Here is a 19,564-nt window from a genome sequence, read left to right on the forward strand (position 1 = left end):
GTTTTAAAAGACACAAAAGAAAGTTTGACCAGAAGCAATTTTTGTTGATTGAACATTCATGCTTTCATTACTTCTTGTAATGCCAGATCAAATAGAATCAACAAAATTTAATTAATGGGGGATTGTCATTTTTTTTTTTCTTATTTAGCTGAAATGATGAAATGCTTTTGCAGGATTTAGGTACACTTCCTAATAACACTTCCTAATAACGAAGCTTACTCCAGAATTGCCCAGAATCACACAATTGCAGGGGTTGGATGGGGCATCAAGAGATGGAGGGCAATGCCCCTGCTAAAGCAGGTTCTCTACAATAGGTAATGCAGGTACGTGTCCAAATGGGTCTTGAGTATCTCCATAGGAGACTCCACCACCTTGCTGGGCAACCTGTTCAAGTGCTCCGCCACCCCTACCCTAAAGAAGTTCTTCCACACGTTTGTATGAAACTTCCTACGTTCAGATTTTAGGTCACTGCTCCTTCTCCTGTCACTACACACCACCAAGAAGAGCCTGGCCTCATCCATTTGCCTTCCACCTCCCTTTTAGATATTTGTAAGCATTTATCTGTTTCCCCCTCAGTCTTCTTTTCCCCAGGCTGTTCAGACCCAGGTTCCTCAGTGCTTCCTCATAAGGGAGGTGCTCCAGACCCTTTGTCATCTTTGTGGCCCTCTGGTAGGGGGTGGCCAGGACAGTGCCTGAATGAGGGGTGGGGTTGTTCTGTACCACTGGCATAATATGGAATGCCATAAAGCTGTGGGCAGTTGGCCACAATGATTTCCTGGGCATCAGTTAGCGGGGCTGAGACCTTGTGCTGCTGATGTTAATCAGTAGAAGTTGTGTTGCAACTGCATCAGTCAGCAGGTGGTGTGTAATCACACTGTGGCCATATGTATATATTGTTATCATTGCACGTTTCTTTCCATTTTCCTCTTCTGTCTTAGTAAATAGCTTTTATCTCAGCTCAGTTTTACCTTGTTTCTTTTTCTCTCCCTCACCCCACCTGGAGGCAGTGAGCACACAGTTGTGTTGTGCTAAGCTGGTGCTAGGTTCTACCACAACAGTCCTTTTGACACCCAGTGTGGAGCTCAAAGCATTAAGATAGATCAGGATGCTTTTGTCATTAAAACATGAATCCAGGCAGCAGTCATCACCTTCTCTAGAGATGATAATCCTTTCCATAGTTTGTATTTTTGGTTTACATACAAACTAAACTTCCTGCTTGTCAAAAATTAAACTAGAATGCCTCCAAGTCATGCCACTTGTACTTTCATTTTGCCTTACTTTGCTGCTTGAGGTCTGTGATAGATAGGAATAATTTTTGGGAGAAAACAATATATTTGATTATGATGTTGCTGTTTAGCAGAGATCTCTAGAAAATGAGAGCTTCAAGTGGTGAATACCTCAAGTAGTCATCAACAAATGCAAAACTTCTCAACTTTGGTACATTCCTGTTTCTCACAAAACCAAAGCTTGGTTGTCTCATTTGGAGTCAAGCAGTATGAGGGTCAGAGTCTGAACATCTTCTGCTTAAAAACTTGTGTATTTCACAAGGTTTAGATTCTAACAAAGTGGTTTTTCCCACTGAGATGCTTTGTTACTATTTCTGACTATTCATGGCTGGTAAGACTCCCAGAGGGGAAAAATGAGAAATACCAGCACAGTTAATACCTACAGGGAAGAACATCTGAATTTGGTACTGTAGCCCAAAGACTTGGTCCAAATAAGAGCACTGCAGAAGTTCTTCCCCAGAGGATGTGAAGACAAAACTTGAGTGGCTGCAGCAAGCGAATAACAAGGGCATGGTAAAGGTGCAATTGTGGCCGTGATATTTATACAGTGAATATCCGAAACAGTAGGGTTTGTCTGTTTACTTTAATAGTCAATAGCTTTTTGTTTTCCAAAAGAAAGACAAGTTTTGCTCTTCTGTATTCTTGGGATTTGCTTTTTCTATGTCCAATCCAGTTTTAGAGGTTATTTTGAAAACAATATTAAAGAAATACTGGCATTCTTCATAACAACTCATAAGAGCTGGAAAGTTGTGTGCCTTGAGTAAGAAACCTGCCCTTGGCAGGGAGGGTTGGGCTCAATGATCTCTTGAGGTCACTTCCAACCCCTATGATTCTATGATTCTATGATTGAGTTATTCTTCTCTTTCCAAGTTGTTCGATCGTGAGAGATTCTTGCTACATTAAACAAATGAAGTTTATAACAAACATTTTGGTAATCAGGCCAGCATAAAGTGCTCATAAATTATCACCAGGCAGCTCTAAATCTGTCATCAATTCTTACTGACTTGTTCACAGGAATGTTTATGTAATCGAAGGAAAATAGAAAAAGTTAAGTCTCCATTTTACAAGTTAAATCAACTCTAGTGAGATGAAAAACACCCACACGCTTGGTTCTGGATCAGCTTCGAAGTTCTTGAAAAGCAAACCTTTATGAAATCTGTATTATATAACACAATTATGAAACCAAATTCAATGTGTAAAAATCATCAGTTTTCCAGGTGTCACCAATTGTACTCCTCTTGCATACTCATTATGTAACAGCATATCCCCTCAAGCAGGGAGTTACAGATTCAGGATTTTTCCAACAAAGCAATTTTTGGTATTGCTGTGACCATAGAACTAATGTAGAATTTGTTAGAGCTGGGAATCACTGGAGTTGGTCCAAGGAACCACAGTGGAAAGAAATCTGAAGGACCCATTGAATGAGATGAAAGACGAGATCTTTCATGATATCCCTTTAAAAGAGGTGCAGAAGCTGCAGTGAAACAGACAAATATATTACGAGATCTTTATTATATTGAAGTGTAAAGTATGAAGTAAACCCCAAATGATTAGGGTTTGTATGTCATTCAGTGAAATAGTGACAATCAAAGTAAAGAAGAGGTCATTTAGAATTAAAACCTATGCACTTAACAAGTAGCAATTTATTCCTTTTATCACCGTGGTACAGTTGTGAAATTATGGTTTTGAGAGAAAAAATGTTTGAAATAAGATGCCATCTAACCCATGTAATATTAATCTCAGGAGAAAGGAAAGGTATAATCTCAGCAGGCGGCATGGAGGCATTCATTCAAACTAAAGAATTTGGAATCCACAAACCCTAAGAATAAATAGCCAAACATCTGAGATGGGTAAGATGAAGGGTACCACTTTTGGTAAAATTCATCATGTATTGAAGAAAATGAGTAACGTCTAAAGGATTGTGAGTTGTGACCTTTCTAACGTTTGATGAAGTAGGCCAAGGGAAACACTGACTGAATTCAGTCCTCAGTAAAAGAGTGGAAGAATGGAATGGCAGATTTAGGGTTATATGGAAAAGTGGAATCTACTCTGAACATCACAGCATTTTTCAGGGTATTGCTGATGGTTGTGGTTTTATGAGAGATTAGTTTTGTCTAGTGCCACTGGCAAACATCTAATTGATTTGTTTGTGGGTTTTTTTTTAACCCCATCAATGTCAATGCCTGAACTTTGGATTTCTTTAGGAAATACGATTCTTTATCACATGATATTTTGAGTTAACAGAGCTTCTATTCTACAGCACTAGCAGAAAATGTATTAGGTGGTTGAAAATATGGGCCATGTTATTCTTACCATGATATTTTGTTTTTTTGTTCATGATCTAGAATACCATTCATGATAAAGACAGGTGGTATAAACAGGTAAAAAGACTTCTGTCTGGGAAGCAGTTTCCTCTAAGGCAGGTTGGCAGGATATCTTTTCCCATCTTTTTCTGTAGCACAGGAGACAGAACGTGTGCATAACCAGCTAGAATTGCTTAGGTACTTCTCGCTGAAGAGCTCTCCTGCCGTATCAGCAGCTGAGGGACAGTGATGGCATTTTAGTAGTCTCTTCCCTCCTTGTTGAAATGCAATCGGTTTAATTTTCTGAGATTAAGGCATTTGGCCAAGGTAATTCTTTAAGCTTTACATAAATATAGTTGAGTGAGACGCAGTGGTTGTGAGAGAGGCCATGGTAACTGATGTAGCATCTTCTTAAATTAATCTCCTATCATTATATATAATTTCCAGGTACCTGTAGATTTCAGTAGATTCACTTAATTCTAATGCACAATTGTTCACACAATACAGGACTGATAATTCAAGACGGTGTATAACAGAATATTATTCTTTTTTGCAACATAAAAGTAAGGAATAAGTAGGGGTAGAGTCAACAAGCCTCCATTATATATATAGACTGGATATTTCTGCTTAGGATATGCTCAAGCCCCTAATACTGCATCCTAGCAATTGCCATTACCCAATAAACACAGGAAAAGAATGAAGATTGCACTGTATCTAATGTATCTTTTAAATCAGTGTAGTCTACTTCATTTTCCTCACGGTGTCACTATAGGATAAAGTTAATGTTCTTTGGATATACTCCATATTGGAACATACTTTTGATTTCCTCTGTCTCACTCTAAATTCCTAAGTTTCCTAATGCTTGTTTAAAGGAGATGATAAATACACTGACTTGAAATTTGGACATGTTCTCTCTGTCACTGAACATAACCTTAACATTGTGCTGAAATATTATTTTGTTTTTAAAAAGCATTTAATATTAGAATAAATTTGTCTATGGATTAGGATCTGGAGAATTACTTGTAGAAGAGGTTCATGGGGCAGAAGAATACCAGACTTGAAGGCAGGAATTGTCATGTTTATATAAAAAAAGACAAAAGGCACCTATCTTCTAGAGAGACTTGCTTATGATGTTAAATTCTTAACAGTTCTTCTATATTTGAGGAAACAGTTCAAGGTCTTTACTTCTTCCTAAGCAGAAAACGTTTTGAATTCAGATTTTTTTGATTGATTTAAAAAGTAGTTTTCTTTTCTATGTTCTGGGTGTCAAAAACAGAGAGAACTTTGTTTCATTTACATACTGATCTCCTTTTTTTCTGTCCAGTTGCTACCACCGAACCTACACCCACATTCTCAAAGAAATTTAAGTGCTTGGCTTCCACAGGAGAAAAATGGAAGACATGGCAGTAGTTAGTACATGTATATATTTAGTAGGACTGAAGAAAAATTTACCTGTGGACTTCTACAAAATACATATCCCATTGAAAGATATGACTGCAGGCAAATCATATTTGTCTCAGGTAGGTGAACTTGTGATCAACCTCCAGCCAGCTTGGGTTATGAGCTCTCAGGTTACTGAACATCAGGGTATTGAAGGATGAATGGGACAGTGACATGGCCAGGAACAATAACTGAGCTCGTTTAGCAAAGAATTTTGTTCACCTTAAAGAAGTTACAGAGCACTAAATGGCTTCAGAGCATTATGGACTGGAAGCCTGAGTAATATCCCTATTGTTCTTTCCAGTGAGTTGAAGACCCTCACAATGTTTACCTTTGTTTAAGGGCTGTAAAACAGCTGGTCTTTGTATGGGGACTGCAGAGTCACAGCCTGAACCACTTATTGAGCACCTGAAGGAAATACCCGGTCTGCCCTGAGAGCACAGGTGAAGGCAATTCATCTGTGTGACCAGACAGGGTGGAGCCTGGCTCCACTCTTAGAACTCATTTAAGGGCTGACTGCACTGAGGAAGGATTTCTTGTTGGAGATTATTCCTTTGGAGTTCTTTCCCTGTGAACCTAGATCCTATGAGTATTCATTTTTCCTTCCTCTTGTAACATCTCCTTGTTTGCACTGGTCCTCTTTGCCTTTATGATAAGATAATGGGTATCCCCCTTCTTTGTTTATGCTCTCATTTAAATATCGTCTCTGATCCTTGTGCTGTATTGTTCAGTTACACGCTTGTCACTGCCACTCAATTCCTGTGTAGAGATGATTATTCTTTGAGCTTGTAGTCTGTAGTTTGGAAAAAGTTACTATTTCTGACTGTTGTCTTGATGACATCTTAGACATCATTCTTCACTGAAGTGTGAAGTCAGGTAGCTGAGTAGAACATACTGAAAGAAAACTAGGGCAAAATTAGATGAGAGTTCTGCACATGATACAAACTGTTTTAACTGGTATGGAAGCTACATGCTGTTTCATCTTTGGACATGAAAGCTTATTAGTTGTCTAGCATGTTTTTTTTTCTTCACTGAAGGACTGGTACAACTTCATTTATGACCTCCTAATTATCTACCCAGTGCCATCATCTTATAACCATACCAGTTGGTGATGCAGAGGGGTTGGGTTGAAACTGCAAGCTGTGTGTAGCATCAGGATTCTGCAGGAGAAGCAGCCTCTCACACACACTCAGGGGCAGAATATAAGAACCAGATGCGTGGATCTTCCTCTCGGTTGTGAGCTGTAGCTTATTTGGCTTTAAATAAATGCCAGGCCAGACTAGAGTAGTCACTATGTCCAGTCTCAAATGCAACATCTGCTTTAGAAAATCTTTCAGTTGCATGACACAGGATATAACCCTTGTTTTCTCAGCACTTTCTCGTTTTCCCAGAAGCTTTTTTCTCTTGTATTTTAGAGACCTCACTGCTAATGATCAAAATCCTTTATCGCTCACACTTACCTCACTTTGATTCCAGTTTCTTTATCATCTCATGTCAAGCACAATCTACCTCCTCTCATCTTTGGCAGCACTCCACCCTCCCAGTGAAGGCAGCTGTTGTAATTAACTCCTGTTTTCCTAACAGCCAAATGCTCCTGTTTTTTTCATGTACTCTCCTTGACTGCCTTTCTTCCCTCTTTTCTTGAGTAGCAAAAAAGAAAAGCAATCTTCCTCACTTTCTGATCTTTTGGAGGTGTCTGGCTTTTTCTCTACCTTCACTTTTAAGATTGACTATTGTCTCCTCACTTTCTAGGCTGTTCACCTTCACCAAAATGGACTAAAGATCAGGTGGTAACTGCTTTGGGTTAGTGCAGATTTGTGTCCTATATTCAGAGAAGCCTCTATGGTCTGGAGAAAAGAACACTTATGTTGTCCCATACTAGAGAAGACCCAATGGATTTGCCTCCAGTGGGTTTGTGCTAGGATCAGTTAGTGTAGGAAATGCTTCCTTCTAAAATCCCAGGTTTCTACAAATATAAAAGTACCTTATGCCTGTGAACTCTTACTTGTCCTTCTGCAGTGTCTGTTTGCTGTGAGAGCTCCCACACTGCCTTGCTGTGTCCCCAGACTTTCCTCTTCATGCTCATTGCCTGCCCTACCAGTACTTCATCTTGTTTCAGTCTTGCTAGTCAGCCTCAGTCACTTCTGCCCCTTATCATTGCTCCCAATTAATTCCAGCTGCTCACTGTGCCACCTGACCTCTTTGCCATCTCTGATAAACCTAGATCAAATTTGTCCTGCAAGTTGCCAGGCTCTCCTATTGTTTCACTCTGTTTACATCTGATTGGAGTTGTGCTACAAATCCTATCTCATCCTTTAGTTTTTGAGGTCAATCAGCTGCTTTAGCAGTGCCCCAGTTTACGGCCTGAAAACTGACCACTTTTGAACTTCTGGTGCCTGAAGTGAACGTGTTTGAGTGCAACTCCATGTGCAATTCTTCAGAGCATGTGATTAAATACAGAAAGTCAGCAGTTGAGTAGTGCACTGAAGGACCATTTAACTAAGGGCGTTCAAGTATTTGCCATCTGTAAACAAAATCTGTATTCTAAAACAAAACTGTCCCCACAGCAATGCCTGTGTTTGTGTGGGATAACAAGCTCAGTGAAACTGGGGGAAGGGAGGGCCGTTCAGTGATTGGGACCGAGCCCCTTTTGTTTCCTTTGGCAATGATCAAGAGACACACAAAGCATGGGGACTGTACAACTTCATTTTATTTTGTGTGCTTTTATAGGATATAAATAAATGACAAAATTACAAAATTTATAACTGGAAGCCCAAGCATATTTACATAAGTTTTGTTGCAGTGAGGCTACTATTTACTGTTCTCCTATACAGGTTTCCTTTTGGTACCATATTTTTGTGTTAGTTTTTGACCGTCAGTTGACTACGTACATATCAACAGTGAAGAGGCAAAATATGTACAAGGAACTATTTTGTTCAAGTAAATTGAATACTGTATTAAAATTATGTCATCACTCAGCGCTATGATTAGGTTTAACTAAACCATATACAATTATCAGGTTTAAATAAAGTTCTGTTTCCAATTTTGGAATTTACCAACTGATGATTCTAACTGAAAACCTCAGCTGGATACGAAATAATAATTAAAAAAACGTTAAGACAACCACACAATTTATCAATACCTCTATAATGAACTTCAAAATGATTCACAATTTGACTTGATAGAACAATATACGTTAAAATGCCATTTTTCTCCTATAGTGATATTTGTACTGTTATAATTTCAGTTCTACATAAATATACATCATGGTATTATACAAATACTCCACAGACATTAAAAAAATTAAAACACTTTAAAGAAAATGTAAGTAAATATTATTTAATCAAATATTAAGCAAATGCTTAACTCGTTTGTTCCATGAAAACAATTTTATTACTTTGGAATTTTTTTCTTTTTCTAGCTATTTTTATTTAGAAAATGTTTTGCAGTAGAATTTTATCAACACTCTACTAAACAAGCTTTCTGTGGCAGAAATCTTGATAGCAAAATCTAGTGTTTTGAATTTTTTATTTGTATAGAACCACTGAGATTATTCTTAAAAATGAGTAGAATTCATGGCTATAGCAATGTCAAACTGCATAAACTGTATGTAAGTGGAGTAGAATGACTGTTCCACTTCCATTTCGGACCGATCACATGGAACATCCAGTGCACTGATGCTACAACTTCTATAATTTTCATAATGCTTCAATAGCAATGGTTTAATTAACCTTAAAACAAACAATATTTGTCATAATTAATCTGGCTTCCTTTCCATAAATACTCTCATGTTTTCCTATAGTACTTCTCTTCCATAAAAATATCTAATAAATGTTTTCTGTGCATTATTAATACCTTTTTTCTAACCATTCATAAAATTCTGATCCTTTGTTACAGTTCAAGAGGCTCCTTTTTCTGCAGAGGATCAAAGGACACCAATGATTACATATAAAACCAGCGCACACAGAAATCAGGGTGCCTAATTTCTCATCACTTTAATGAGCTCTTTATTCAACACAGCAAATATTAATGAATTCAGTGGTTTCACAAATACTCTATTTATTAATTCTGGTATATATTTCAATTAAAAACTGCCAAGATTTAAATAAAAAACCAATCAAATATCCTACTTGCAGGCAGCATTAGTGTTAGTTTAGAGACCTTTTGTTTTTTAAAAAGTAGAATTCTGAAATAAGAAATCAAAGAAAGCACTGTGGCAGAGTCACAAGGGAGAACTGCGTGAAAAATAAGGTTTCTCACTCCTCTTGTGGACTGTACTTTAAAAGTCTTCGTATTGTGTCATTCTTCTGTCAGTGCTGCAGGAAGAAGATCACCAGAAATGACTATCAGCCTTTTTTGTTAGTTACAAGGCCACTCATACAGTGCAGTCTTCCTCTCTGCTGGGTTGAAACATTGCCGTAAAGGAAAGGCTGTGCTGTGACTGCTTGGAGTGCAAGGCACAACAAGGAAGAGGGGGATAGTTTTGTATCAGAAAATTGTAGTTTCATACTTGGTATTAATGCCTCTTTTGGCCTCTTGTCCAGGTTCAACAATCCATGGTAGATTTGCAAGAGTCTTTTGTTCAGCTGGATCTATCTGCTTTAAAACAGATGCAAATATACAGACGTGTTACCATCTTTGCACACAGTGTTTCTAGCAGACGCTTTTTCTTTCAAGAAAAATTGAACACAGACAAACCCTTTATCAACAAAGCCCTCTTCTAATGCCTAAAGCATGTCAGTGCAGGGGTCTACGTTCCCATCTACCTACCGATGGTTGCCCTCTTTTGACTGTTTAGATCAGAGCTGTGTCTATCCCCAAGCTAGAGAGCATCAAAGCTTGTTATGCTACATTTAAAGCAAGACTTGACTCTGCAGAGTCCTTTTAATTCTGAGACACATGATAGCATCAGAAAATACTCTTTCTTAAAAGTCTGTGGATGAAGAATCTGTGGCAATGCACTCAGAAGTGTACAGTCAGAAGTATGCTTTCATGTGTACATATCTCACTCATCCTAGAATTAACTGTAAGAGTATGGTTCTTCCTTTATATCCAATGAATATGCTACAGCATGGAATCAAATCACACCATGTCTGCATTCTTGCTTGATTTAAAATGTTTCATAATTTTTGAAAACCTATATCATAACAGAGTGCTTCTCTGTCAACTGTGCACTCTAGGATGGCAACTTAAATACAAATAATTATTAGAGTGGCTCTGATTACCTAGGAATTGTTGAGAAGGTGTATTGAAACCCAGTTCTGAAATCTAGTTCTACTGAGCATAAAAAAAGAAAAGAAGTTGCTTGCTGTGACAAGAATATCATCACAAATTGATTTGGATTTGTAATTTGATTAGGTGGAATCATTTGGCAATCATATCTAAATCAAACAAAATTTGCAAGCTATCAATTTGCACATGCAGTGACATAAGTTTGGTGCTAGATTAATTTCTTGATGCAAGCTCAGGAAACACTATGGAACTGAATAGCTCTGGATGTATGCGTTGGCTGTGATCCTCAGCACTCCCCAAGTGACTTCTTAAACTGAAGAAACAATTGCACTGTTCCAAATGGCTGCCTGTGAGACAGTGACACAACCCTACTGGGTTTTGGGCAGAGGTGGCACAACTACATGTGTATTAGCTCATTCTATATAGCTGAGTTTTGTTGTTTTTTGCATGCACCACTCCGTTCTACTTACCACTGACTTTCGAATACTAACACGTGGTTTTGGAATAGGTTTGGAGGGTTTGTTTTCAAAGCTCTCTGGGAGGGTTGAAGAATGGCCCCCTTTTCGTGCTTGTAGTGCAAGCTGATAGGCCACCTCAAATGCTTGTCCTAGCGTGAGAATGATTTCGTACGCTAAATTCTGGAACAAAACAAAAACAAAATTTAAAACTGTGATTAGGCAGAGTTGTTGTTAGATAAAAGAAGTGTAGTAGTACAGTCTACAGAACGGATTTGTATTGAGATTAATTAAAAGCACACTGGTAATATCTTCCTAAGTCTCTGCAATATTTACGTGTCAATAGATTTCTAATTAATTAAGGACAATCTAAACATAATCTACTGTAGTGGAAGCAATTGCTTTTAAAGACTTTGAAAACGCCTCACTAAACGTGAAGAAAGAGTTGGGTGGGTGGGTGCCACCTCTTAGAACAAGCGTATTCACTGCCAACCCCTTCCCAGCTCACCATGTATCTGCTGCTTCCAAGATCCCACCCACTAGACGCTACTGCGTGTATCTGACGTTCCACCTCGCTCCTTTTCAGACCTCCTTTGCTGACCTCTCCTCTGCCCCAAAGGCAGGCAGCCCAACATGCTGCTTCCTGGTGTGTGCCCCAACACTGTGCAGTGCCATCACCCAGGAGCACAGGAAAAGGAGAGCACTCCAGATCTGCTGTGACGTGCCCCAAAGGACAAGACATGTATGACAAAGGTGCAGATGTGGATGCTGTGCACCCACGTATGTGTTAAGGTAAGTGCTCTGCTTGGGATGTATGTTTCAAGGGCGCAGTCAATCTTCTTGTGGTTTTGTTTTCTAGAAGTAGAACTGTTTGAGCTTAAACTGGAATGTCAGCATAAGCCTGGGGAGTTGGCATGTATTACCAAAGAGGTCAGGTTCTTAAGAACAAGATCAGCTTAGTGCTATACCTAGAATACTTTAAATTCTTAGAGGATATGTAGAAGAAAGACCTGTTGAAAGGTTTAAAAAAGCGTGAATGAGGAACTGGGGGATCAGTACAAATGTTTTTTCCAGTAAAGATTTACATCTCCTAAAAGCAGCTGGGAGTTTTGAATCTGACCATAATCCAAATTGCAAGTGAAAGCCTATGGCATTTTTTCTCAGACTTGTGGGTTTGTTCTGGTGTATTTATTTCTCAGCTCCTACAAGCTTTCCAATAACATTTTGGACCCCTGCAGAGCTAACACCAGCCTGCAGGCTTGCCTTCTCATGTCCTGCAGTCTCCTTACTGTAGTTCATGCATCTTAGATGTAATTCAAGAGTTACTCATTCCTTCCTGATCCTCTGTAGCTGGATGCAATCTTGCGTTACTTTGAAATGATGTGAGCCCTTAAAACTCCCATAGGCTTCTAATATTATTTCATATTTATTAATTTTAAATGAGGTACATTTTTAGCTAGTTGAGGCTAACTGTTGAGTTTGTAATAAGGCAGAAGGCAGTGCAAGACACGCAGTCATATGGTATCCGCCCTTCTGTAGTTAAATACAGCTAAAAGGTTAAGTGTTTTATTTCATGCCATATACTACAGTTTCACTGCAGTCATGAAGAAGTTTCATCCCTTTATTATCACAACTCTATGCTAAGAACCTGTAGGCTAAGGTCAGCCTATTTAGCTCATTATAAGAGCTTCTTATAAAGGTGCCAACTCTGGTCTCTGTTAGGTCAGAGGGAAAACAATTATAATTCTGCACTGGGATATCCTCTCAGCTGTGATGACTACATTTACAGCAACAAGCTTGCCAAAGCTGTGGAGCTTCCCAAATAAGAAGCTCTGTGTGATTTGATGGCAGCAGTCTCCAAACTGCCTCACTTTTAATTTAAGGGAACTGATCTGGACTGAGAAAGACTTTGACTCCACTGTTAAACTTTATCCTGAAATAAAAGGCAAAGAAGACTATCATAAAGTGCTTTGCCTTTGAGCAGAACACTAGTTATGGAATTAAGACCAGCTGAGTATAATTGTTAAAAATTCACAGAATAATATTATTTGGCATGGAGTGCACATGTTTGTAGAACAAGGATATTATTGTAAAGACATCTTAATCTGCTGTCATGACAGTAAGACAGTGTACTATATCATCATGGGATTATCTACACTGGGTGCTATTACTGATAAAGGAATACACTGACAGCGTGTAATGAAGGCTTGGAGAAAAAGTGAACGGTAATACTATGGGACTGAGAGAGTGCACAGTCCAGGGGAGTACATGAAAAGGTCCTTGGGAGACAGCTAAAATCCTGAGATCAGAGTGGAGAAAAGCAGAGAGTTTGCTATGTATAGGCTATCTAGCCTGGGTCCTGCATCTTGTGAGAAACTACTATGATTTGTTTTCTTGAGTAGAGCCTAAAGTTAAAAAATAGCCCTTTCTGGAGCATGTGAAAACTGTTTCTATGAAACTGTTTCTGTGGTTAATATATATGTGAGATGCTTCAAATGAAACAGAACATTTACTCCTCTGTTCAATATTCTAAACATAAACTGAAACATTGTGCTTAAATGTCATACGCTGTGTACTATGATAGAGCCTTGAAGAAGTGAAGTGTACACTTTGCTTGAAGGCCATGGAGGGCTTTTACATTTGTCTCTTTTAAAATTAGAAAAATTAAAAAAAACAAAACCAAGATCAGCGTAACATCTGCTGAATCTCACTTAGAAAAAAGACCCACTAAAACTAAGTAAATTCAGCTTGAGGAATTTCTCGTCTCATTTCTCATTCTAGTACTGGGAGAGGAATATGAAAGTCAGCAGTTTATATATATATTCTTGGATGGGCTGGATTTCCTTGGAGGTGCAGGAGGAAGACAAAAACCATAGTGGAAAGTCTTCTGATGAAGCAAGACTTATTTTTTTTTAATGTGACACAAAATGAAGTAAATGGGTCTGACTCTTCAAGAGAAGATTAGAATGAAATTATAGACTCAGTGGTCATTATAGGAGACACTGACCCTTACAGCACCCTAAGAAGCTTCTTGGAAAGGAAGTAAAGTTTTTAAGACCATTGGGATTCTGAGTGCTGCTACAATAGTATTCCTTGCACAGCATGACAGAGAAGGGAGGTGAGTAAGCTAATGCCTTTAAGCAACAACTTGTGATATGAAAAACTGAGGTCAGTTGCCTTGTTTGCAATGTAATGTTTTAATTTAGTTCCTTTGTGCAAGTCTGAGTCGGTATTCTTCAGCTGCTTTAATTCAGCCAATCAATTACAATGGCTAATTGTTTTGTTACTATTTGACTTATTTTCTTTACTGCACAAGCTGTAGCAGGCATTGCTTCTTCACTGTGTTTTCATGTTTTTATAAAGTTATATGGAGGCTTCATGAATATTTTGAGAATGAGAGCAAGACTGTTAATGTCTGTCTTTTGGTCTTCAAAAACTTGAATTGTCACTCGCAAAGGATATTTTTTTCTTTTCTTTTGGGAGGAACTAACATTTTGCTTTTTTAGAAAAGCATTTTGGATATAAGGATTTGATGGGTTTCTACTTTCAGATAATGGTATTCTTTTACCTTTAACATCACAATTAAATCTGATCTTCAGGCTGAATTTACTGAAGGAGTGTCCTTTGGAATCTCACAGATAATTGGTCAGAGCTACCCACCACATTTGCTGTGTAAAATGTCAGTTAAGACACCCCATCTGCAAGGTACTGAACTTAAAATCTCAGCTGGCAAAATCAAACAGAACACGGTATACAGAATCCTAAATTGAAAAATCTGAAAAATTCCAACCCTGTTCAAAATTTCCATCCCCTGAGATGAAACAATTTGCCCATTTCTTGATCGTCACAGAGTCTTCAAGGCCAGACGCTAAGGATTCCTACTACAGAAATCTGACAAGAAGGGAAGGTTACTTATTAATAAGTGGAGTTCTGTGAGGTCAAGAACTGTCATACATGTACAATTACACTGTTAACTGCTTATGCTTTACCTTCCAGACCAGAAAACATTTACATTTAGGGACAGCTAGAAAAGATGTGCATTTTTCTGCACCCTAACTCATCAGTCTTTGTTCAATCAAGGGGAAGAAGGTTCAATTTGCCAAGAGTGGCATGAGGAGATGAACTTGGCTGGCATTTGCTTATAACAGCTGTGGTCTGCATACAGCTCTCATGAACAGACTCTCCTGCCACTTAAATCCTTGAATCCTTCTCATCCTGGATTTAAACTTATGGTTAGTAATATATTCTTCTGAATTCATCCTTCTTTTCTAATGTGGCACAGAGAGATTTTTTTTATGTAGTGTGACCATGGAAACAGGCCTTCCAAATGTGCCTTTGAAGCTGTTACAAAAGCCATCCATGTAGAATAATCCAACAGGAGAGACTCATTTGCTTATGAGCTGAAAGCCCCTGGTACCTGAGTGTGCTCCATCTCAAGAAGGTTGTGAGGACAAATTAAAATGGCTTCCCTGAAGGAGTACAGTCTGGGCATGCTGTCTTTGGATACCTCAAAGGAAAAAAGGTTTTCATTCTTAGGATGTGCAGGTACCATACTGATGGCCGTGTAAACAGAGGACAAATAAAATTCTCAAATCAGCTGGAAGAAGAAAGTGAACAGAACTTTGAGACCTGAAGCCACGTATTTTTCATCACTGTTGAATATGTACACTAGCATTTCCCAATGCTTATCTAGCTTAAGTCTGCGGAATGAAGGACAGGAGACTACAAAGAAAGAAAGTCTTGGGTTATGTGTAGAACTCCTGACTATCCTAGGCATGAACTAGAGCAGCTGTTGTGCCACTTTATACTAGTTGCCTTCTTTTCATCAGTGTATTGGACAATGAAGGAATGTCTGGCTGAAATTACTTAGGATGTCTCCCGTGTGTGAACTGGACTTTGGTGTAGGCACCATTATGACTGTTTATTTCTCCAGAGGGAGTCCTTCACTGTGGTTTGGGTCTGCTTTCTGCAAGTGGATGTGTGAAGTGAGTTTCAAATATTGACCAATAAATCTTCTACTCCCAAACCTTGTCCTATCAGTATATTTTAAACAAGTAACTCTGTGATTCTGCGAAGTCTGATGTCATTTTTCATTACAACATCATAACTTTGAGAAGTTGAATGTACAGTCACTTCTAAATAATATGCATCAGTGACACTTGTATTGACATACTAGACTGAAACACTTTACTATTTTCAAAATAAATAAATTCTTTCCTTTTTCCTGAATTGAAGGACCTCATTTTCATATCTGCATATATTACATTACCATATTATACAAGATTTAAGATGCTTCCTTTTTACACTTTATGTCTTAAAGAGAAAATTGAATTTCCTGTCTGCTTATGTTGCAAATATCTAGATTTTTTTTTTCACGGTGCTTCTATTTCCATCAGTAATATCAGATTCTGAGAAACAAAACAACACACAAAAAAGAACATTTGAGAATGTAATACCTCACTGAGGATTATGCAGCTTGTGAAAAGTAATACAGACAGTAAAGTTTCTTAGATTAGCCATTTAAAGTGGTTGGAGTATTAAACACTCCTTCTAAAGTATGGAAAGTGAGCAAAATGTTGGAATTACTGCTGAATAGCTATACTTTCCTTGCCAAGTAAGAAGATGAATTTTATCTGATACACCTGGCTGTGTGTTTGTGGTTGAATATTAGGCCTATAAATGAAAATGCATTATGTTGAAACTATTAAGAAGTGTTTAAATGGATCAGTAGAAATAAAAATGTCACTCAGTTTACTCTCACTTGATCCACTTATCACTAATATAATGTAACGTTTTGTTGACAACAGTTTGTCTATTTTTAATACAATTTAAAATCTTTTTATATTCCATATGGGAACTAAAATGTCAGCTGAGAAGTTAAACAACAAGAACACTGAACATAAAGGTTAATATTCCTTTTAATCTACCTTCCTTCAAGCTATTATTTAGTTTCTCTGCAATGCTGACTACCTAACCTGTCACAAATAAAATGTCTCTCTTCAGACACCTTTCTTTTCAAAGTTAATTTATTTATATTTAAGTATCATGTTTTGAAAATTCACACACGTTATGCTGTATTAAAATCCATTTTTCTTGAGTAATTTTCTATTTCAATATCAATTCCATGGAATTTTAGATTTCTCTTGTGAGTAGCTGAAATGGCATTAGGTGAATATTCCATAGACATTTTGTATGTTAAGCCAGCTTGGTCCTAAAACTTAAATCTACTACTTATTTCACCAAATTTAGCTGAAAACAATAAGACTGATTAACTGAAATACGTTCATAATTTCTTGAGACGCTAGCAGGCTTTGCATCAACATTTGAGAAGCAAAAATGTAGGAAAAACTTAAATTAGAAGATGAGATGTAAGAACTTGTTGAAATGAGTTGAGACTTATTTCAAAATAAATGCAAGCTGTTTTCAGAAAAATTTGCTCTTACCTGCATCATTTGTTAAGCTAAAACTCCCACTGTAATGACAGAAAGCAGAAGTGAACAGAGGGGCCATCTAGATTACTACTATGTCTGATGATGACTACAGGGGTGCCCTTTACTATAGGGACATAAAAAGGATCGTGCTCTGCACAGTTCTGGTATCACAGATGTTTCAAATCTATGAGATTCAGTGTGGCAGGCAAATATTACTAGGACCTCTTGTGATAAGTAGTTAGCTATCTGTGCACTCTTCTTCGTCAGAGCTATAAATATTTCAAATCTTTGTTTAAAGTAAGAACGAAACTTTCCATATGTTCTCTATATATTTACAGAGAATTTTCAGTTTTTCAGTTCATTCAGTAAAATGCCAACTGGTTTAAGAAGTACTTAGAAAAATGTTTGAGTTATTGGGACTGATCCAGCTAAACAGTGGAACACGAAAATCCATGGGGCAGCCAGGCTAAGAAACCCAAAGAAATTGCTCACCAACCTGTCCAAAAAGCAATTCATATCATGTTTGTGAATGTGCTCAAAGGCCTCCACAAGAAGAGTCCAACCCTCTCACCCCGTGTTGGTTGGTTTTGAACAGACTCATGAGGGTAGCAGCCAAACAGCTGGATGATGCCAAACCAGCCCTTCCTTAACTTTGCAGAACACAGTCCAAAAGATAAACTTAATTTAAGGTATCTCTTGAGCCTACCTCTCAGCAGGACTGAGCACCGTATGTAATGCCTGTTGGTCTGGTTCTGGTTTATCTCCTATGTGCTGAGATTTCAGAGTGGGTGGCCAAAAGTCCTTTTTATGAACTTCTTTGAAGACTACAGCTTAGATTAGATGTCACTTGTCAAGACTCACTTGTAAATGTGTTTCAAAATTTCATACACATGATATGATATCAAAATATAATAGAATTAATATTAAAATATTAACATTTTTTTCTTGAATAATTTTTAAGTTTCTCTTGTGCTACTCACTGAAGTTCCAGTCAGCAGCTGTGATTACACAGGTGAACTGTTTCAGATGGGAAATGAGATAATATCAAGTAAAATATTTGCTTTTCTCTAAAACTGTTCCTTTACTACCTCATAATTGATTAGTAGTTTCATTTGGTAAGTGAACAATACCTTCTATTAATCACCATATGCCCTGATTTCTTTATATAGAATAAAAACACTGTAACTATTACAAAGCATTACTAAAGAAAGATCTCTATTAACTGACCACATCAAATGCAGTAAATACATGGCAGTAGTGGTGATTGGTCTTCAAGTCTTTAGTGATATACGCAAATGTAGAAAGGTCTTCAGGGTCTTGTGCAGCACAGGAAATGTTACGGATTTCATGTTCAGCAATAATATTCTGTTGAAAAAAAAATATTTTCAATCAATTCAGGAATTCCACATAAAAGAGCTGCAAAAGGAATGTTTTTAGATACGCGTTTATGTTTATCTTCTGTGTTCAAGTATTTCAGAAGTTTCTTAATAAAAAGGACTTCATATATCATGAGTGAGTTTCTTACACGGTTTATTGCAATTTTGACCTTCTCCTACAACATCTAAGATTACCAGTAAGACAGTAGGAGACAACTGCACTCTAGAGTATACCCTGTGATTCTATTTGGGTGTTGTACAGTTTATGCAGTATTCTGTGACAAAGGGATATATTTTCTGGCATACAGCTGTAAATACAATTCCAGAGTACTATAAAGTTGTCCTCTGATGCTGCTGGTTTTCAGTCTAAAGTTCACAATGTCCCACTACATCAGACTGCTGATGAAACCCAACAGACTCAATATCCATTTTTTTGCACACGTTGTTTGACAAAATTCAGCTATATTCATTCAAGAAAACAAAACAAAACATCATTTATAATTAAAATCCTGAGCTCCTGAAAGGGTTCTTCTTAGTAAAAAAAATAAAATAATAATAACCACAGAAGTATTTGGCAACATTTCTCCACTTGATGACAGCAGCATCCTGTAAGTGATATAGAAATATTAAACTGCTCATGCACCAAGCAACACTACTTGGAACAGCCAATGTAAAAGCGATAGCATACTACTGAGACAGACACCAAGCATGTCCGTCTAATGAAACAAATAAAGAAAGAAAAACTGTCTAAAGCTTTGAAGAAAATTATGAATATTTATTATACAAGTTACTGATACGTGATTATTGTGCAGAAGGAACCATGAAGCCAGAGAAGACACTGCACAATGGCTTATGATTAGGCCTTGCATCAACAACACACACACTTCAAATGATTTATTTAACAGAAGAATGACTCATTGAACAGGAATCTCCTTAGAGGTTCGTTTATATGACCTTCTGAATTGTGTCCCTCCTGACTGTAGCAATGGCTTTTCCATAAAAAATGAAAACAACGAAGGAAAAGAACAAACCTGCTGCAGT

General features: G+C 37.6%; 1 protein-coding gene across 8 annotated transcripts in view; it reads right to left on the minus strand.

The window, feature by feature from the left end:
* Window positions 1–7,729: 7,729 nt before the first annotated feature.
* The window catches only part of ANKS1B (ankyrin repeat and sterile alpha motif domain containing 1B), a 197,915-nt gene continuing 186,080 nt past the window's right edge, over window positions 7,730–19,564 (minus strand). For 5 of the 8 annotated variants that reach the window (XM_065742736.1, XM_065742735.1, XM_065742734.1 and 2 more), the window contains 3 exons: window positions 18,375–18,512; window positions 10,732–10,899; window positions 7,730–9,628 (listed from right to left, as the gene is read on the minus strand). In XM_065742736.1, the coding sequence (XP_065598808.1) occupies window positions 9,518–9,628; window positions 10,732–10,899; window positions 18,375–18,512 (417 nt within the window). In that variant the 3' untranslated portion in view covers window positions 7,730–9,517. The remainder of the gene's footprint in view (window positions 9,629–10,731; window positions 10,900–18,374; window positions 18,513–19,564) is intronic. The other 3 variants (XM_065742741.1, XM_065742740.1, XM_065742739.1) reach the window with 1 other exon arrangement.

The sequence above is a fragment of the Cyrtonyx montezumae genome, unplaced genomic scaffold (assembly GCF_038088225.1).
Source record: "Cyrtonyx montezumae isolate F1298 unplaced genomic scaffold, pur_monq_1.0 scaffold_3, whole genome shotgun sequence".
Lineage (NCBI taxonomy): Eukaryota > Metazoa > Chordata > Aves > Galliformes > Odontophoridae > Cyrtonyx > Cyrtonyx montezumae.